The sequence below is a fragment of the Periophthalmus magnuspinnatus genome, chromosome 16 (genome assembly GCF_009829125.3).
Source record: "Periophthalmus magnuspinnatus isolate fPerMag1 chromosome 16, fPerMag1.2.pri, whole genome shotgun sequence".
Taxonomy (NCBI): Eukaryota; Metazoa; Chordata; class Actinopteri; order Gobiiformes; family Gobiidae; genus Periophthalmus; species Periophthalmus magnuspinnatus.
The window spans coordinates 29,297,710-29,318,263 of NC_047141.1; the positions used below are offsets into that span (position 1 = coordinate 29,297,710).

Sequence of the window (20,554 nt, forward strand, 5' to 3'; positions counted from 1 at the left end):
GGGATACACACTGTGCGTCTCTTAAGGAGGAGCTGTTTCTTCGTGTTTCAGTCAAAAAACATGGCTCTTTAATCGCCTGAAATACAAAAATACAATGTGATGTGATTAAATGTGATGTGATTAAAAACTGTTATAACCTCTGAGTACAACAGAACAAAACTAATTAACATATCTTTATTATTTGCCTTTATAATTACATTTTTAAATTTTAAAGTGACTGTAAAGTTGGTGCAACAAATAAAAAAAAAAAACGCTTTACATTAGGTTTAGTTTTTAGATGTCGATCCAAGTGAAAAGACTTATTTTTACCTAAATTCCAAGTGTTTTTATTCATTATTTCGTTCTTAAAATCATCTTTTTTACATTGAATAACACAGATTATCGATTAACCAAATAACCTTCACCTCCTTCGTCCAAAGATGAATAAACGTGGAGACAAATATGAACAGGAGAAGTGCAGTTTTTCATGTGGCATTCCCTGTGTTCCCGTTCGGAATTGTGCTGGCGTGTGAGCGAGGCGTTGTTACCTTTGTCTGGCTCCATCTGTTGTGCGGACAGAGAGCGCGGCTGATTGGATAATGATAATAATGTTGTACAGGAGGTGACTGCTGCTTCACCCGCCAAAATGAGAGCTCATGTGGGAACGAGGACATGTTTCTGATCGCTAGAAGAATTGTGATTTATGTTTTGAAATGAGGAATTCTGTTTGTATTTCACCAGCTGTAGTTAAACAGGTGTTAATGAAATCGAGTGGTCGAACCGAACAGAGTAAAAGTAGGAGTAAAAGTACAAAGTTTAGGTATCTGTACTTTATCTGTCGCTTTTCAAATGGAGACTTTTTACTTTTTGACGTTTTATGATACTTTTTTACTTCACTTCATCTGAGAGCAGGTACTTTCTACTCTACTGCATTTTTTAACTGTAAAAGTAAAAGTATTTTTTATTACTGAGACCTGCTGAAAAGGCTGAAGGTTTGTTTTTTTTACACGTTCAACAAAATTATACAAAAAATAAAAACCGCTAGAAAAAAAAAAATCGATTCAATTGTTTCAGTTGAACAAAATCCAGCACAAATCTTTATCAAAATCACCACATTTGACACTTTATTATATCTCAAAACCTTTTACTTTTTACTCTTTAAGTACATTTTTAAATAGGTACTTAATACTTTTACTTAAGTAGACTTTCACGTGATACTTTGACTTTTATGGGAGTATTTTTTTGTCGTTGTGTCTGTACTTTTACAACACAAAATCAAGTATTTCTTCCAACACTGTCCATTTTAAATAGCCAATGATTAACTTGAGATTTTATATGTTTTATACGGCAAATACTCTGTAAAAGTACAAAATTTGAATTAGAATTTGGACTTTGAATCATAATTTTTGTCCAATTTGTGTTGTATTTAGCAGTGACAGTATGTTCCCCTGCAACCTTTTAGCCTTTCTCTTAATTGCAGTTTTGATTCAGCTGCGATAAACCTATTAACGACATTTATTTACAGATTTAAACCTCGTAGCTGCTAATATCCAGACGAGCAGCACTTGAAAATCCTCCAGCGCTGCTCATTTCTTCTTTGTGATTATTCAAACTCAAGCACTTCAACATCGTCTTGTCTCGAACATTATTTAATTCCATCGCGAATGAATCACGTCTTTCCGCCGTCATCGCTATGTTAACCCCGGCCGATGCTTACAGATGTCTTCGGAGAGATGGCGAGCGTGTATTTGTGCGTATTTGTGCGTATTTGTGGAGGTCTTCATAATGTAGGTGGACACTTTGGAGTCTCAGGTCCCTGGGGTCTGGGACCTGGCTGGAGATTTGGACTATCCCTCCGCTACAATTAAATGATTAGGATCTACTTCTCCATCTTATTCTGTCTCTCTCGTTTCCCATCACCGCTCTTTTTTCCCAAGCGCTCGCTGTTTTTCACTCCTCAGATTCTCTGTAATCTCCGGGCGCTTTTTGCAGTTTGTCATGAAGACGCTTTTCCTTCTTCCTATTGTCGTAAATCGCCTTGTTTAGCTTTGTTTTATAGTGATATTAATTACGTGACTTAGCTAGCTATCACTCTATGCTTATACTTTTATTTTAAAGGGACCAAAACCATTTCCTTTCAGGTTATATGATCGTCTGTAAAAGTTTTATTCTGAAAATCCCGGCTGTCTTTTCACAATCGCTCTTTGAAACGTCATAATTCGCAAATCACTGACTGTTAGCCTATAATTTTATACGTCTTTTTTAATTCTCCAGATAAAACCCCTTTAAACGCCTTTGCAAACGACCACATAGAATTAATCCTCCAGCTATTAAAGGTTCACTATGTAACATTTCCTCGTGGCAGCTGCTCGTCTCCGTGGATGTGCGTCTGGAGTGTCCCGCAGTGCAGCATTTAACATATATTATCAAACATTTGACGCCGGCAGCACGAGTTAAAGGTCAGATTCCGATGAAAATACAATTACAGTGGAATAAAAGCGCGGATAGATCGGTGTGGACCATGAAGGGAAAAGCTGTCGCCATGGAGACGAGCATGGAGGCGCCGGCATCAAAAAGTGAGTGCCACTTTAATGCTCCTGGATGTGCTTAAAGGGGAGGTATTACGCAAAATCAGCTTTTTTTTGTGCTTTCTACCACGTTAAAACATTGTTCCCTCATCAAAAACAAAGCCTGAAGTGGTTTTATACGTAATCCGTGCATGTTTACAATCTCTCCCGGGTACTTTTCAAACTCGGATTATGGTTAGGAGTGCGAGCCCACGCTTCTAATGAGAACGTAACTAATACTCCCACACGGGCATTTTTCATAAACAATTAGGGATGGGACGATATTAAAACTTAGACTCACCATTATTGTGACCAAAATAAACGCTATTAACAATATTATCACGTTAATTATTAATCTAATGCAGTATAATGTCCTCATATGTGGACACCAGGACCTTCTAGAGAAAACTTTTTTTTTTAATTGTGGCCCAAAAACGTGTCCTAGGAGGTTTTAGGTTCAAATTAATTCATGGTTGTTGTAAAAGGATGCAGCCGCTAAGAGAAAGTTGTGCTATCAGCTGTGCAAAATGCTGTTCAGCTACTGCTAACCTAGCGATAGCAACGTCAACACAAACTACAAACTAACACAAACTACATTCAATAGTTTATTTCTCATCGTGTGTTACTTACGATGGATATTTATGGCTCAAGTTTGTCAAACGATGCAGATGTTTGTGTCGTAAATGTTCGTGTAAGTTGTTGGTGTTTGTCCTCGGAGCTGTATTTTTTTTTCCGTCAGGCTCTGCAGATCGGTGTTGGTTTGTTTTTCAAATCCGTAATAATTCCACACATGTATCGCCATGACGATGACTGACGGAGATGAAGAACCAGTGTCATTGCTGTGTTAGAGTGCCCCCTTGTGGACAAACACCTGAACTAACATCTAAACATTGTATTGAAACTGGAAACATGAGGCAGTCTGGTGACGTAAAGACCATTCTAATCACATGCGATGATCACGATTATTAAAAAAACGTCACGAACGATTAACTGAAGACCGTGTTTTTTTTGTGATTAATGATATTATCGCATGTCGTCCCATCCCTATAAACAACACACTACAACTTCACAAACCTGACGCGATGTGCAGTAGTTTTGAGTGTAGAAGAGGGAGGAGACTGAAACTTACCACTTATTTTAATAAACTGTCACTGGCGATTTAGCATTCTCAAAAAAATGAAAGGCGGTGTTGGGCAGGAGTGATGGCTGCTGGGAAATCGCTGTTTGATACAGTGTTTAAATGCATAAGTTCGGTATGTGCAGCACCGGCAAATCAGCACTTAAAGTCAAAAATTGTGCTAAAATATGAGTGTAAATGCTTTGAATGAGGTTTAAATATTGCAAAAAAAAGTAAATTGATCAAAAAAAAAAATGCTGAAATATTATCTTATATGGAAAATAGTTTGGAAAATTGCTTTTTTGTTTATTTGTTTTTTGTCAATTGGCCATTTTGGAGCCTTTTTCATCAACAATATATGCAGTATTCTAATTTTGCACAAAGCTAGAAACAATCATGTTAACAATTTATACCTCCATAGAAGCGTAATACCGCCTCTTTAAATTATGTACTGTACAAATAATCATCATTTTCAAATATCAATCCACAGTCCCAATACTTTTTCTCAATTAGACGTCGTAAATAGTTCCCATCTGATTCCCAGGACTGCAGCTCGTGGTCGCTCTCTTGCTCTAGCTGTAAACTCAGCTCGGCGGCTCTTTCGTGGCCGCTCTCCTCTTCATCCACGCTTGTTTAACCGGGCTCGCGTCACGGTGCTGCGGCCGCCTCCTCTCCTCATTTGTGGCCGGTTACAAAGCTGAGATTAGGTTGTCTGGGCCATTTTTGCTCTCCCCGCGACATCATTGTTTTGGACTCTCTTTCTCCGTCGCCGACTTCTTCCTCTTTCCCTTCCGGCTTTGTACACAATTGTTTTGTTCCAGTGACCTCTGACCTTAAGCACTCTCCTTGGTTAATGGAAAACAACAATGTATTCCTCTGTGTTATATACTCATGCAGCAGCTAAGTCTAATTACTTTTGCGCATTATTTCACTGGCTCCTGTCGGTTCACGTTTAAGAGCAGCGGATGTAACGTGGACGACGACGGGTTTGAAAATGTGACACAGTGTCATGTAACCACAGCGACGTGCACTGAGGTCACATCAGAGACACAGACGGAGCTTTTGGGTTTATTACAAACACTTAATAATAGGAATAATGATGATAATAATAATGACGACAACGATAACGACGACAATGACAACGACGACAGCAACGAGGACAACGACGACAACAATGACAGCAACAACAACAGTGACAACAACAACGACGACAACAATGACAACGACAACGAGGATAACAATGACAACAACAACGACAACAAGGACAACAGCAACAGCGACAATGAGGACAACAGCAACAACAACAATGACAATGAGGACAACAGCGACAATGACAACGAGGACAACAGCAACAACAACAATGACAACGACGAGGACGACAATGACAATGACAACAACAACGACAATGAGGACAACAGTGACAATGACAATGACAACGAGGACAACAGCAACAACAACACTGACAAGGACAACTAGGACAACAGCAACAACAACACTGGCAGCGACAACAACCATGACAACGAGGACAACAACAAAAATGACAACGACAATGAGGACAACAGCGACAACAATGACAACGAGGACAACAGCGACAACAACCATGACCACGACAACGAGGATAACAATGACGACAACAAGGACAACAGCAACAGCGACAATGAGGACAACAGCGACAATGACAACGAGGACAACAGCAACAACAACAATGACAATGACGACAATGACAACAACAAGGACAACAACAACGACAATGAGGGCGACAACAACAATGACAACAACGACAACAGTGACAATGACAACAACAAGGACAACAACCAGGACGATGATGACAACAACAATGACAAAGACAAGGACAAAAATGAGGACATCAACGACGAGGATAACAAATGACGACAACGACAACAATGAGGAGGACGACGACAACGATGACGAAAACAATGACAACAATGGCACCAATGACGACAACAACTACGAGGACAACAACGAGGACAATAACGACAACAACAAAATCGACAACAATAATAACAATGATAAAATAATAATAATAATGATAATAATAAAACTCAATATTTATTTATTTTTCAGCAAAGTCAGTATATGATTTGAATATGTAAACAGCATTTATTATCTTGGGACACAGATACAGGTCATGAAATATTCAGCTCATACACTGTTTATATAAATGGACATAGCTAACCTGTTAGCCGCCATGTTCCAAAGAAAACGTGAGCAGACGTGGACTCCATCAACTGTGGCTCTATGTAGAACGGATTAACCCGCTCTACATGATTCTGGTGTTTTTATTTGGTTGTTTTATTCATAAATGAAGACATGAACATTAAAAACAGACCAATGAGGAGCCTTCTTCTTTATTTAGCCACAGGTTTGATTGACAGCGTTACCTTTAACCTTTAGCTCTACCTGCTGTAGCATCGATGAGCTTCATTTGACTGGAGCTGAACGCTGTGGGTGACGTCGCACTCACTTAGTCGACTTCTTTACACAGTCTTTTATTCAGTTTTGCTCTACAAACTGTGACTGAATTATGGTTTATGGTTCATTATGCAATTAAAAGCCCTGGACTTGATTTTTGAGCGAAATATGTCTTGCCTCCAAAGAGATATATTGTATAAGCAGCTCTTGAGCTCAAAATAAATCCACTCTGTGCTGACTGCATCTAATTATGAAGCGTTTTACTGTCTGTTAATGAGGAAGTGCAAGTTAGCATGCTAGTCGTTGTTAGCTTCACCATAATAATGCACTCTGGTTTCTGAAATCTGTCCAAAGCACTTTGACGTTCACAATGCATAAGGTTAAATGAGAAATAACTGCTCGAAACCATTTAAATTGACCTAGTTTTGTTTTTATGTTTTTAAAAATCACCTTTCAGATTGACGTGAACCGATGATACACAGATCTACCTTTTTTCACGTGTTTTTTTTTTCCGTGTTTTTCCGCTGTGTTCACCTGTGCCCCTCTTTCTCCCCCCTCTTTCTGTACCAGATGAAATTGAAATGCTGGAGCGTCTTTGGCTGTCTGGGATCTGCCATAACGACAAGATCGAGGTGATGAGCAGTAAACTGGACATTGATAACATGGCTGGGGTCTTCTACATGCTGCTGGTGGCCATGGGGCTCAGCTTGCTGGTCTTTGCCTGGGAACACTTGGTTTATTGGAAGCTACGCCACTGCATAGCCACTAACTCTGGGAAACTGGACTTTCTCCTGGCCATCAGCAGGGTAAGCATTACAGAAACACGCAAACAAACATGTGCATTTATCATTATAATTACTGTAAATCCACTGAAAGCTGGAGCAGTATGTAATGACACTGTCTATTTAAAAACGGTTTACTGGGATTATGCGGCTTGTTTGTTGTTTATTGTTATTTTATCATTAGCGTAAAGTCGTTTCAGTACCTCTCTGTTATCGAGACAGGCTTTTTCTTTCTACCAATGGGAACCTTTTGTTATTTTTTGGTACTTTTCTGAAGACTTGAGCTGTAGAGGCTTGAGTCGGTGCCTTCTATGACTCTTTAAGTGTTTCGTTTGTTTGGGAGCTCATGTTCATCAACAAAACTGCACTTATAGAATACATTTTTGGGGGAAAACCTGCGTTAGGGTGATAGCGTCAGTGGCGTTTATCGTCTATATTTTTTTCCCCAAAAAATATCGTACTTTAAAATGTGTTATCGGGACAGTCCTAGCAACAAATTTCTTCAAAACTCAGTAGCCATTCTGTAAAAGTCTGTAAAATTCCATCAAAATTGTATTCTGTAAAATTCTGTAAACTTTTGATAGGATTTTTTTCAGTACAATTCTATCGAAAAAAATGCATTTCTACTGTATAGTTTGGTAGAGAAGTGTGTCCATGTCAACTGCACACTCTACTGTAAATTAATTATTAGATCAGCTTTATTTATTTATACAGCTCATTTATAGTACGGCATATGGCCAAAAGTTGCCTGACAAATCCTGAATCATACAGCATCTTTCTGTATTTTTTATACAGATTAAAATCAGTTTGGTCCCCACACCCTCCACTGTGTCAAACATAATTATCCAATCAGATCCTTTTTTTTGTGTGAAACGAAGGAGCTCATTGGTCACGTATAATTTACAAATAAAATCAAAATTCTCACCTCAGATTAACAGAGTTTAGGCTTCGCTCATTTATTCTTCAGATGTTTCATTGATATTTTTTGGCCCCTTGTGATGTTTTTTTATACCTTTTTTCTTACAATTTTTTTCTCATAAAGTGTCCTTGATTGGCTAATCCACCTGTCAGTCACACTCATTTGAAAACAGGGAAATGATGACCAGACTCACATCTTCGTAAACTATTGAAAAAGTGTGTGTTCTGAATCCCAGTCAAGTCCAAAACTGCTTTACAATCCAAAACTATAATTAAAATACGAGACAAAAACTACAATTAATATAAAGACACTCCGTAGCAACTCAAAATGTCAAAGAATAACAGTAAAAACAGAAATAAAACAGCTCGACTTGTATCAAACACCGGGGCACATAGGGGAGATTTTAGTGCGGATTTAAAAGTTTATAGTTCGGGCCAGTCTCATGCTGAAGGGCAGAATATTCCAAAGTGTAACTGTGAACACAAAGATTTTTAGATACAAAATCAATTGCTTTGGGGGATAGTTTAGTTTTTACGGATGCATTTAAAAATAATGGGCCAGCCTGTTATTATGACTGACTTTGTATCAATCTTTTTCCCTTGTTATTGATTGACCCTAATGAGTACTGCGTGCGTATTAGAGTAATTGATATTAATACCTTGTTGGCAATCTGCTCATGTTATCAACCAGAGCAGCTAAACTCAGGCTTAACCTCCATATTTATCGCATACATTAGGTGTGAATATAATTTAACCTAACCAAATTGGATTGTGGGGGTAGATGTGTTATTAGCCAAATTAAAAATCTACTGAATTTGACTGTTGGGCTCGTATTAATGCCCGGATCGTGCAGGATGTAGCTATTCCCAACACGCCGCTGTATAAACATGTCTATCCTTGGACGTTTTGCCCTTGTGTCACGCAGTAGGAGTGCTGCTGAGGTCAAAGGTCAACTCAATCCCGCTCTGTCAATTGGAAAGATTAATTAAAATTCAATTCCGTTCACATCCTGGATATCCCGTTCCTTTGGCAATGACCTTGGCCAAGCAGACCACGCGCGCGCCATTATAGTAGCATCACTGATAATGTTTTTTTCTTTTTTTTTTTTTGCTCCCTCCGCTCTGTGTAATTTATGCATTGGTTTAGAAATCTTCATTAGGCTAACAATGTAATGCAGAACTATAAATAGAAAGTGTAATGTTTGTGTGATAACAATTGGCTATGTGCGATCTGGAAGAACTCTGAATAGAATAATTATAACTGTATTTCCTCTGTCACATCTCCTGTCTCCTTCAGTTGTAGTTTGTGCGTTTTCTTTAACACTGCGACGTCTAGTGTCATCTCTTCTCTGTTGATTGGTGCTACATTAATTGTTCTCTTGTTCCAGGGCATGTATAGCTGCTGTAGTTTTGAGGATGAAACTGCACCAGGCGGCCCAAAGACTCTGCCCTCTCATCACCACGCCGCCATGGTGACCGTCCCGTCCCAGGCTCACGTTGTGTCCACGTCTATGACCAGCCCGGCCCTGGCTCTGACCCAGCAGCAGCCGCCTCCGCAGCAGCAGCCCCAGCCTGTCTACAAAACGCCTCTGCCCGGCTCCCCTCCCACCGTGCTGCACTCGGGATCTGCCCTCGGCCCTTCAAACAATCCTATTGCTGGTGCACCTCTCCCCTGCTCCACCTTCCTGCCTCGGCCAGATCGTCGACTGGCTGTGGTAGATCGATGGAGGCTGCCCAAATCTGCTACAGCAACCAATCCTCTGGCTCTCAGGGGTGGGATCACCGACATGGGACCGTTTGCGCAGAAAGCCCCTTCAAACTGGCCTTCATCTGCTGGAGGAGGCGGGGGATTGGATGGCTATAAGCGCTACTATGGTCCCATTGACCCTGAGGGACTGGGGCCCTGCATGGAGCAGCAGGCAGGGTCCCAGACCCCCAAGACTATCCCCCGGGGCCACCCCCAGCCTCCCCCTGCCAGTGTGGCCTTCTACTCAGAGAAGGGCTTGGACCATGGGGTGGGGAAGAGGGCTTTGGGGGGTAGCAGTGGAGGTCAGGGAAAAGGGGGCACTAAACCCCTGGCCACGCCCAGACTGCCTCCGAAGAGCCAGGCCCCTCTGCCCCCCACACCTCCACTGCCACACCCCTCGCCCCCTCTCCCCTCATCCTTCTGGAGGAAACGAAGGCCCAAGAAGCCCAAAGAGCCTGGAGGGCCGCTCTATGAGAACATTCTGCCTCTGGGACGGAGGGGCGGGGCACGGGACATTGTGAGGGAGGGAGGAGCGAGAAAAGGACGACCCTTGTCTCCTCCCCTCTCACTCCCAATGCCTGTGCCCCTCAGCCCCACTTACACCCCTCCCTCCCCTTCAGCGTCCCTGCACTACACCACCACCTCCTCCTCATCCTCCTCCTCATCCTCGTCCACGTCCTCCTCCGCCTCCTCGTCCCGCTCCACCTCTCCCACGTACTCCTACAGCTCATCCCGCAGCACACGGGACCGGACCGGAGGAATTGACGCCGAGGATGACGATGACGATGAGGAGTTGACGGAGGAGTCCAGCCTTCTTTTAGGGAGAGGGAGGGAAAGAGAACGCTCGGTTATACGGCCTCGATCCCTGAGCCACGGGCGCCTGCCGCCTCCTATTCCTCCCAGGAAACCCCGCACGTCCTGGGGCGACAGAGAGAGGGAGCGGGAGAGAGACAGGGTGGGGAGCCAACTGTCCCAACTCCAAGAATGGTGGGCTAGTTGGAATGAGAGAGAGAGGGGAGGAGTGGGTGATGCGGACAGGCAGAAACGAGAGAAAAAGAGGAGAAAGGAGAAGGAGAAAGAGAAGAAGAAAAAGAAAAAGAACAAAAAGAGGAAAAAGCGTGAGGAGCGAGAGAGGGAGAGAGAGAGGGAACGAAAGCGTAGGAAAGTTAAGAAGAAGAAAAAAAAAGCTATCAAGACGAAAAAGCATAAAAAATCCACCGGGGGGAAGCGCAGCGAGAATGAGGAGGGCGATGTGGAGGGAGAGAGAGAGGGAGAGGCGGAGGGAGAGAGGGAGGGAGGCATACAGGACTACTCTTCCTTTTCGGCACAGTACAGGAGCACATTTGGAGAGAAAGTGCGTGATTCGTGGGACGGGGACAGGGCCAGGAGGGAAGGGCCTGACGAGGGCAATGATAGAGAGGAGGAGGACAGCAGCCGGAGCAGAGAAAGACGACCAAAGTCCTCACGCTCCACACACCGCACTCCCAAACGCTACCCAAACCTCAACAAACTCCCCGCGTCTGTTAAATTCTGGGTCAACGGGAGAGAGGGAGACTCGAATACGACTCCAACGTCTATCCACCCGCTTCTCCCGTCCACCAAGAGACGGAGGAGTGGAGGGATGGACCGGGAGGACAGTGGGAGACAAGGGGAGCGGAGACCATTATTAATGCATTATGAGAAAGAGAAAGCACAGGCCAGAGAGGGGCTGTCGTTTCCTGAGTGGGATTCAGAGGATGACGATGATGATGATGACGATGAGGAGGAAGAGAGGGGTAGAAGGACAGGCAGAGGGGCAGTGTCCGAGTCAGAGAGGGACCGGGTCAGGGTAGAGGACAGTTATTCGGATGAGGGCTCGTCAGGTGAGTTTGGACGTTTTGAGAGGTACTGGGAGGGGGGCGCAGGGGGCAGTAGCTCTGGGATTGGGGGAATAGGTGGAGGAGGTTGGTTCTTCGGAACGTACCCCTCCAGAGAGAAAGGGGGCAGTGTGAACAGCAGAGACGACTCCCTGCTCGGCACTCGTGCAGAAGGCTGGATTGGGTCTGATTTCTGGGGGTCCGGACCAGGTGTGGGCTGGGGGTCCGGAGGAGGGAGCGGCGGCCTGGGGTCGCAGTGGCCGCCGCCCCCCACAGCGTTCCCACCGCCGAGACGATACTGGTCCATGGACAAGATCCCAGTGAAAGGAGAGAAGCGGTGGAAAGGTGGGAAGGGTAAGAGATCTCGGGACAGAGATGAGCCGGGACGATCCACCATGTGCTCCTGCAGCCTGTACCCCCACCCGCACCCCTACCCCCACGCCCACGGCCGCTCGCACACGTCCCACACCAAGAGAGGAGCCACCACACCGTCCCACAGCCAGGAGGAGCTCCTGCCCCACTGTCACAGCTTCAGTGGCGGGTCTCGACCCAAGCCCCTCCCCCCAAAACCTGACCCAAGTCAGTCCAAATCAGGCAGCCAATCTAACCTCAGCCTCGGTGCGCAGCCCGCTGACCATCCGGCTCAAGCCTCTCCGTCGCCCCCTCAGCAGCCCTCCCTGTCCCCCACGTCGCTCCCCATGCCCATCCCCCCTCCCCCCTCGTCGGCCTCCGTCTCGCCTCCTCCGGGGGTCGGGATGGTGAGCCAGGGACAAGCTCCGGCTTCAGCCAGTGCCAAACTTCAGTACCAGAGACTGCGCTCTGTGCCACAGCCGCGGAGGTTTTACTCCCCTCACCTGCCGCTCAAAGCCAAGAGCCTGTGCTCCCGCAGAGGCTCCGCCCACTTCTCCAGCCTGGAGAGTGAGGTATGACAGGGGGACAGGAGAGAGGGAGACGTCAGAGCCAGCACCACAGCAGCACCCCAGGGTGCCACCGCAGCCCGTGACATCAGAGACGTGGCTGCCTTGGTGACCCTCGGAAATCAACTAGCAACCATCACTTCAAGATCAGACCCGGATTGTAGCTCCGTCGCTGGGACCAGTGTGAGCCACAGCGTTCCCACACGGACCCTTGTACGTGTTCTGGTGAGAGCCACAGTGCGACGCCACACCCAGATGAGCTACGTCCGCTTGGATGGTTCCCATGACGATGAGAGCGAAGGTGAGGCTGCATCACTGGAGACAGCACCTCCTGAACTTCTTCTCCGCTCAGAATTGAGCTTTGTGATGTCATCGTCTGTCCTCCTCCCCTCCCCGAGTCACAACTGTGGATAAGTCTCCAGTCTGTGAGTAATGATGTCATATTTGTGCACCGACACAAACACGCTGACACACACGCGCACACAGACGTCTCCCTCCCTCTGGTTCTAAGAACTCGGTGGTGGGAACCTCCTGAGAGGGTCCAGGGTTTTTGCTCAAACTCTGGCTCTGTCCTTTTGGCTGTTGGCCTTTGAACTGAAGCTTTTGGCCTTTGGACTGCTCCTTGCTGTTGGAAGGACTGCCCCTTTTCTTCCCTTTTGTAAATCATTGATAAGAAAAGCAATGCAGTCACCCTCTCGTTCTGTCTGCCTGTTCACACTTACTGAGCACAAGGACAGTCTTTGGTTTCTTTCCGTTTGCTGTTTGTTGCCATCACATGCCAGACCCATCTAGCTCTACCCCAGGACCACATGAGAGATGTCACGGTTTATTAGAAGCCCTTTTAAGATCTGCGTCTCCTCCGCCATGTTGGAGCTGGTCACCTCTGGTCCGCCCAGGACCTGAACAGTTGAGTGTCTAAGGTTCAACAAGAAACTGAACTTTAAATCAATATAAACAAGAAGACGTAGCAGATTAATTTAATATCTGTCTTTGGTTTTGTAGACTCTTCTCCCAGTCTCTGTCCTTTTTTATTCACTGTGTTAGTGTTTTAATAAAGAGGGTGCTGGATGTGGCTTGTGTTACCGGTGGGAGTGAATCAATAGCAAAGCCAAAATTTCCCCCTTGAGATTTTAAGCAAGATTGGTTTGTGGAGCTGTTATTTTCCCAAATCCCCACTCTCTTCTCCTCCTGTGAACTACACCTATTGTCAACATGTTAGTGGATAAGGGATGATGGTGCAATATCTGTAATTGGCACTAGATGGCTGCATAATATTTAAATAAGCATGAGTGAAAATGGTGAGAGGCTTCATTATTATGTCTATATGATGTATAGTGTGAGGCTGGAGCTATGGCAGAATTATGCAGATGCTGGTGAAGGCTTTAGAATACGGTGCGATTGAGACATTCTGTAATTGTCAATCAACGGAGCGATGCAGAAACAGATAAAGATGGATTTTACGAAGCACAATTCCTAATCACATTTTCCGGATGTGTACCATATTTACCCACACGATTATTTATAGTTACCTGGAAATACTCAACGTTACCGAGCTGCATTAGATGAAGTAAAGACGGGATAGTCGTAGTGTTGTCCTATCGCAGATCACGCTTAATAGCAACCTGTGAATGTTTAGCTAGAGGTGTATTCTGGGTAATATGAGGATGAGGAGGAGGAGCAGTAATAACAATAACGTGCTATGAGATCATCAGACTGTTGACTTTGAGCAATATTCCTCCTTTAATGTGACAGGGATGCAATGGGACTTTGTCTGCACCTGATCCAAAGCGTTTTTCTTCATCTAACTTTGCATAATCCAATTTGGTCCCATTTGTAATTGTAACGTCTGATTAAAAAGCGATTTGTTTAAGCGGTGAATTATTACATTGTGTATCTCTGTGTGCCAAAAGCCATCTACTGTGTATACTGTGCCAACTTGTGATACATAAACTTTTACGAGTTTTACTTTTTTATCGTTTTCCGCGCACTCAAACCTATCCACCTCACCTCTCACACTAAGACCAGCCACAGCCCAGCTCTTCTTCTACTGTAGTTGAATGTAGCTTTGACATGATGTAGCAAAACAACACCTTTTAGACTCCTCTAGTAGCGTTTGGGTTGCTGTTGCTAAGGCTAGCTGAAGTCGGGGATGTTTAGCCCGGGATGTGAGACTGTGTTTGTGCATGTTGTCACAGAATAAGGCTTAGTTCACCTTTACATTTTCCCCGTTCTTTATTGGACTCAAGAGCAGAACTGTACGTTTTTTACCTGCACATGAGTTGCTTTTTCTAGATCATCCTTGGGGCAGCTTTGAAAAAAAAACAAAAAAACTGACTTTGTTTGGCTCTCTCCCCTTCGTTACGCGGCCCCTCATTGCATGTTTGAATGGAAAGATTTGAGGCAGAGGGTTGCGTAGATCAGTTTGCAAATGCGTTGGATCCAGGTAGCCACTTTTTTCGATTTTAAGCTCTCTTCGCTAAGCAGCAGCGGGGACTTAAGGGCAGCGTTTGGTTCTTGTGTAGTAAAGACACAATCTTTTTCCACCAATATACAGGGCTTTAACCTGGGATGTCAGTGATTTGCATTGATTTCTATTGAGGCACTAAAACTTACGTCTGTGACTGCATGAACAGAAGTGACTCTTTAAAACCCTCTGGCTTTTTTTCCTCATTTATTTTCATGCTGAGAAAAGAATATATATACTATGTTTTTGAGAATGTACTATGTTATACTGTGAGATATTTTATTGTATTCATTTGAATTCTATCATTTATCTATAAAGAAATATATATGTACAAATAAATATATACATATATATATACATACAGGTATATATATTAGTTAAGTTTGGTATATTTGGAGGAAGTGTTAGATAAAATAGTTTTCAATGTTTTAGCTTTGTAGCGATTCTAGACACTGAAATCATTTTTGGATTTTGATTCCTCCTATATGACTGTGAAGACATTAGTGCCTGTGACAAAAAAGACAAGTAAAAGTCAAAACTCTACCCATCTGTATCTACTCTAGCGATCAGTCTATCACACTCTTGTACTACCTAGCATTGCATTTTGACACTCAGTTCCTTTTAAGCGTTAAATCCTCTTCAGACATCCTGCTGTTTGCTTTCGCCTGCTTAATCCTACACTATGGTTCGAATATGTTCATTATAATCAAAGAACATTCTCCCACAATTCTCTTTTTTTTCTGAGTTTGATCCTGTGCTACTCATCTATTTTTGTCCTTTCACTTTTGTGTCTCACTTAGCAAAAAACAGAGACCAGTAGATACTGTGTTCTTGCTCCTATTGACTGATTGTTAAAGATGATGCTAATTACCTGACTGAAGAAATTATTAATGAAATATGTTATTGTTGCTGATGTGACTGAAGTGTGTATCTGACGACCACGCCACTGTAGCAAGTCTGGGCTGCATCACACCACCACACTGAGCGATGGAGGCCGCTGTTGCCATGGCGTTGCAAGGCATTTTTCCGGCGTTGCCATGGTGCCCCTTAGCGCCCGCATCACCTGGTACCTGCTGGGTAATATAGAATAATGTCCCTCCCCAAAGTACAGGTCCAAGCCACTTTCGCTCCTACTTTAATCAACGAAAGCTGAAATATTTAAATCAGGCTGAAGGCGGTCTTAAGCTGTAGACCTGCCTGCTTGCCTAGACGAGCCTGGGATCAACTTTGCATGCTAAACGTTTGGTTTGCGCAACACGAGGAGGAATATCATGTTTAAAAATCAATATAACGACACTGTGGGGACTTTTTCCACATTGAAAAATATCTGAAATACACAACACGTTTGCGCAGTGATGATGGAGGGTTGCCAAAATAACTACAGCAGCTCAATCGTTTGCAACTTCCATGATCAATGTGCTTGTCTGACACACAAAACCCTATTTTACGAGAGTTAAAAATGATATATTGTACTTTCCATCCACTTAGAATCAAGGTAAAAAAAAGTCAGCCTATAAACTTACAGGAAGTTCAAGTAAAATCAAAACGAAACTATGAAATTCTCAATATTTTAGTGCAAATTACAACTAAACCACAAAGAAAACACAATAAAATTTGACATTTTAACTGTATATTTTCAACTGGAACTGTTTATCTCAAATATAGAATAACGTCTCTCCCCAAAGTACTGGTCCAAGCCACTTTCGCTCCTACTTTAATCAACAAAAGCTGAAATATTTAAATCAGGCTGAAGGCGGTCTTAAGCTGTAGACCTGCCTGCTTGCCTAGCCTCTTTTTACGAGAGTTAAAAATGATATATTGTACTTTCCATCAACTTAGAATCAAGCTAAAAAAAAAACGTTAACATATAAACACACAGGAACTTCAAGTTAAACCAAACGAAACTATGAAATTCTCGATATTTTAGTGCAAAGTACAACTAAACCAACAAGAAAACACAATAAAATCTGACATTTTAACTGTATATTTTCAACTGGAACTGTTTATCTGAGTCAAACGATGAACCTAAGCGCTATTTCTTCTTCCTCTTAATCGATACCATTACACTGTTCATTTTGCGTTATATTGTTCTCCCCTCCTAACCCCATCCTCGACAGCAGCGTTAACCCCCCGACCCTACCCCACCCTCCACCCTCCTTTATGCTAAACGTGTGTGTTTTGATTCGACAGGGCGCGTGCTGCGAGCCTGCCGCACGTCTCTAATCAGTCCCTGCAGCATGACTCCGGCGCTCCCTTGTTCTCCTCTGACTGATAGACGTACGGGAAAAGCCCACACACTCTTTGTATCCCATGCATATTTAACACGCACAATATCTGCGCCGCTCATGATCCCCCCCATTTCAATCCAGACCTCAATAATCCACAATCAGAAGCGTGGCCTGCAGTCATCTGATCTCACATCCAGGCGAACACACACGCACACACACAGACGCACGCACACGAAGGCAAAAAAAACCCCAACAGATCCCGTTTTTTGTTGTTTTTTTTTCCAGCTTCTCACGGTTCTTTTTCTCATTCCAACTCCAAACTCCAGGCGTTGGTTTCTGCGAGACCCGGGAGGCGACGGCGCGTGTGGTACTCCCGAATTCAAACAGGGTCCTCATTGGCTAACACGGCCATGAATTATATCACGGAAACACACGGGCGTGCCAGACGTCAGACGCCGACCGGGCCTATAGCTGCTGCCGTTTGACGTCTACAGAAAAGACATCCGGGGCTTCTATATTAAACCCAGCAGTTCCCAGAGTGTGTGAGCGGCTCCGATACCGTCCAGTTCTGCTCTAGTAACCTCGCCAACACTAAAAAGACCTACTTCTGGGTTGCTAAGGCGGGTTGCTATACGGGTGATGTCGCTCCTAGCCCAGACTGGTATGGTCTATGCCCTATTTTAAATGTGTTAGTTTATTTGACATTGTCTGTCTGGGGTGGGGCTGGAGGGTCAGTGCTGCACTTAACTTCCTGAGAATTGCTTCATAAAATCTGATTCTCTTTAATTAACGCCAGTGGTTCTGTGTGTCTTTTCTTTCAAACATCAGGTTAATCTTGTCTCGGTTGTGCGTTGTTGCCATGTGTGTTGCTTCTTGTGTTACAGGATATTACCTTCACGTAGGGGTGGGCGATATTGACAAAAATTTACTATCTATACTGATAATCAAATGGTGTTTTTGCAGCTCATCAGGGGCCTAATGTGCTACAACGTGCCTGGGAATATCTTGGTTGTATCGCACAAAAAATTAATGAAGTGTAAAATTAAACATGCACAAACGGCGCCGTACAGTCGCGTTTTGTTTGTGTCTTTTATTTGGACACTTTTTCTTCTTCTGATTTTGGATTCACCCAAAGCAACAATTTGGAGCCGATCTGACGGACGACGTATCGCCCACCGCCTCCGTCACACACACAGACAGGAGTGTGTGTGAGTGTGTGTGTGCCCTTTGTGTGTGTGTGTCCCCGGGGTGTGTGTGTGTGTATGTGCCCCCAGTGTGTATGTGTGTGTGTCCAGTGTGTGTGTGTCCAATGTGTGGGGGTGTGTGGGCGTGTGTGTGTCTCTGTGTGCTTTGGGTGCTTGTGTGTGTGTCCTTTGGGTGATTGTGTGTGTGTGTTCTTTGAGTGTTTGTGTGAGTGTGTGTCCTTTGAGTGCTTGTGTGTGTCCTTTGAGTGTGTGTATGTGTGCTTTGGGTGTGTGTGTGTGTGTGACCTTTGGGTGCTCGTGTGTGTGCCCTTAGAGTACTTGTGTGTGTGTCTCTGTGTGTGTGTGTCCTTAGAGTACTTTTGTGGGCGTGTGTGTGTGTATGTCCTTTGGGTGCTTGTGTGTATATGTGTGCTTTGGGTGTGTGTGTATGTCCTTTGGGTGATTGTGTGTGTATGTGTGTGTGCGTGTGTGCATGTCCTTAGAGTACTTTTGTGTGTATGCGTGTGTTTGTTGTGTCCTTTGCGTGCTTGTGTGTGTATTTGTCACATTGTGGGGACTAAAATCTGCACACACACACACACTCACACACACATTGTGGGGACCTGTCATCAAAATGATTTAAAGTTCAGATATGGGTCAAAATATTAAGTTTAGAGTTTACATTAAGGTTATGTAAGTACTGACTGTGGTTGAAGTTTAGAACATAGAATGTTTATATAAATGGACATAGCTAACCTGCTAACCACAGCGTCCCAAACAGGAAGTGATCATGGGCACACTTCCGGTTCCATCGACTCTGGCTCCAATTCACTTTCTATTGAAAATCTGTCGCCCCTCTCTCTGTAAATGCTGCTGTCAGACTCGTCATTTTGGTCTTAAATGTTCGTATTAACCCGATCGATGTGATCCTGGGTTTTTTATTTCACTATTGTCTGTAAATCAAGATATGAACATTAATAACAGACAAATCAGGCGCCGTCTTTCCCTGAGGTCACTCCCGCTAGCGTTAGCAACAAGTTTGATTGACAGCGTTGCTAAGCGCTCGCTCCTTGCTAAAGCAACGGTGTAGGCGGGAAGAGGTGTTACGTTCAACAGCCTCGCTCTGGATTGGCTCTTTGGTTGCTATGATACACACGGTCAGACTTCCAAATATGGAACTCGGCTTCAGATTGGCCGCTAGCCTCGAGCTTCATTTGACTGGAGCTGAAGCTGTGGTGACATCACACTCACTCAGTCCTTGTTTATTCAGTCTGTGACTTAGGATCAGTTTCAGGAATGAATTTAAGTCAATGTAATGTCCCCAGAATGCAAGGAAATCCAACATGTATTTGTGTGTGTTTTGTGGGAGCATCTTTATCCTTAGGGTGATTGTGTGTGTGTGTGTGTGTCCTTTGGGTGCTTGCGTGTGTGTCTTTAGGGTGTGTAGGGGTGTACATGTGTGTGTCTTTAGGGTGTGTATGTGTGTACATGTGTGTGTCTTTAGGGTGTGTAGGGGTGTACATGTGTGTGTCTTTAGGGTGCTAGTGTATGTGTGTGTATTGTTAGGGTGTGTTTGTTCTAGATGCATGTGTGTGTTTATTGTAGGTGCGTGTGTGTGTGTGGGTGCGTCCTCAGGGTGCTTGTGTGTATTCTAGGTGTGTGTGTGTATGTTTCAAACACACATGTTCTAGGTGCATGTGTATGTTTGTGTGTGTCTTCAGGGTACTTGTATGTGTTCTAGGTGAATGTTTGTGTGTGTGTATGTGGGTTTTCTAGGTGCACAGGTATGTGTGTGTTGTAGGTGAGTGTGTCCTTAGGATGTGTATGTTCTAGGTGCATGTGCGTGTTCTAGATGCATGTGCGTGTTCTAGGTGCGTGTGTGTTCTAGGTGCGTTGTGTTCTAGGTGCGTGTGTGTTCTAGGTGCGTGTGTGTTCTAGGTGCGTGTGTGTTTTAGGTGCGTGTGTGTTCTAGGTGCGTGTGTGTTTTGGGTGCGTGTGTGTTCTGGGTGCGTGTGTGTTCTGGGTGCGTGTGTGTTCTAGGTGCGTGTGTGTTTTAGGTGCGTGTGTGTTCTAGGTGCGTGTGTGTTTTAGGTGCGTGTGTGTTTTAGGTGCGTGTGTGTTTTAGGTGCGTGTGTGTGTTTTAGGTGCGTGTGTGTTTTAGGTGCGTGTGTGTTTTAGGTGCGTGTGTGTTCTAGGTGCGTTGTGTTCTAGGTGCGTGTGTGTTTTAGGTGCGTGTGTGTTCTAGGTGCGTGTGTGTTTTAGGTGCGTGTGTGTTCTAGGTGCGTGTGTGTTTTAGGTGCGTGTGTGTTCTAGGTGCGTTGTGTTCTAGGTGCGTGTGTGTTCTAGGTGCGTGTGTGTTTTAG

At 44.2% G+C, this 20,554-nt stretch overlaps 1 protein-coding gene across 1 annotated transcript in view; it reads left to right on the forward strand.

Moving 5' to 3' along the window:
* The window catches only part of LOC117384263 (glutamate receptor ionotropic, NMDA 2D), a 72,854-nt gene extending 55,362 nt beyond the window's left edge, over window positions 1-17,492 (forward strand). The window contains exons 14-19 of the mRNA XM_055228101.1: window positions 6,667-6,902; window positions 9,184-10,794; window positions 10,873-12,316; window positions 12,395-12,616; window positions 16,970-17,056; window positions 17,293-17,492. Coding sequence (XP_055084076.1) covers window positions 6,667-6,902; window positions 9,184-10,794; window positions 10,873-12,316; window positions 12,395-12,616; window positions 16,970-17,056; window positions 17,293-17,492 — 3,800 coding nt within the window. The remainder of the gene's footprint in view (window positions 1-6,666; window positions 6,903-9,183; window positions 10,795-10,872; window positions 12,317-12,394; window positions 12,617-16,969; window positions 17,057-17,292) is intronic.
* Window positions 17,493-20,554: the final 3,062 nt, after the last annotated feature.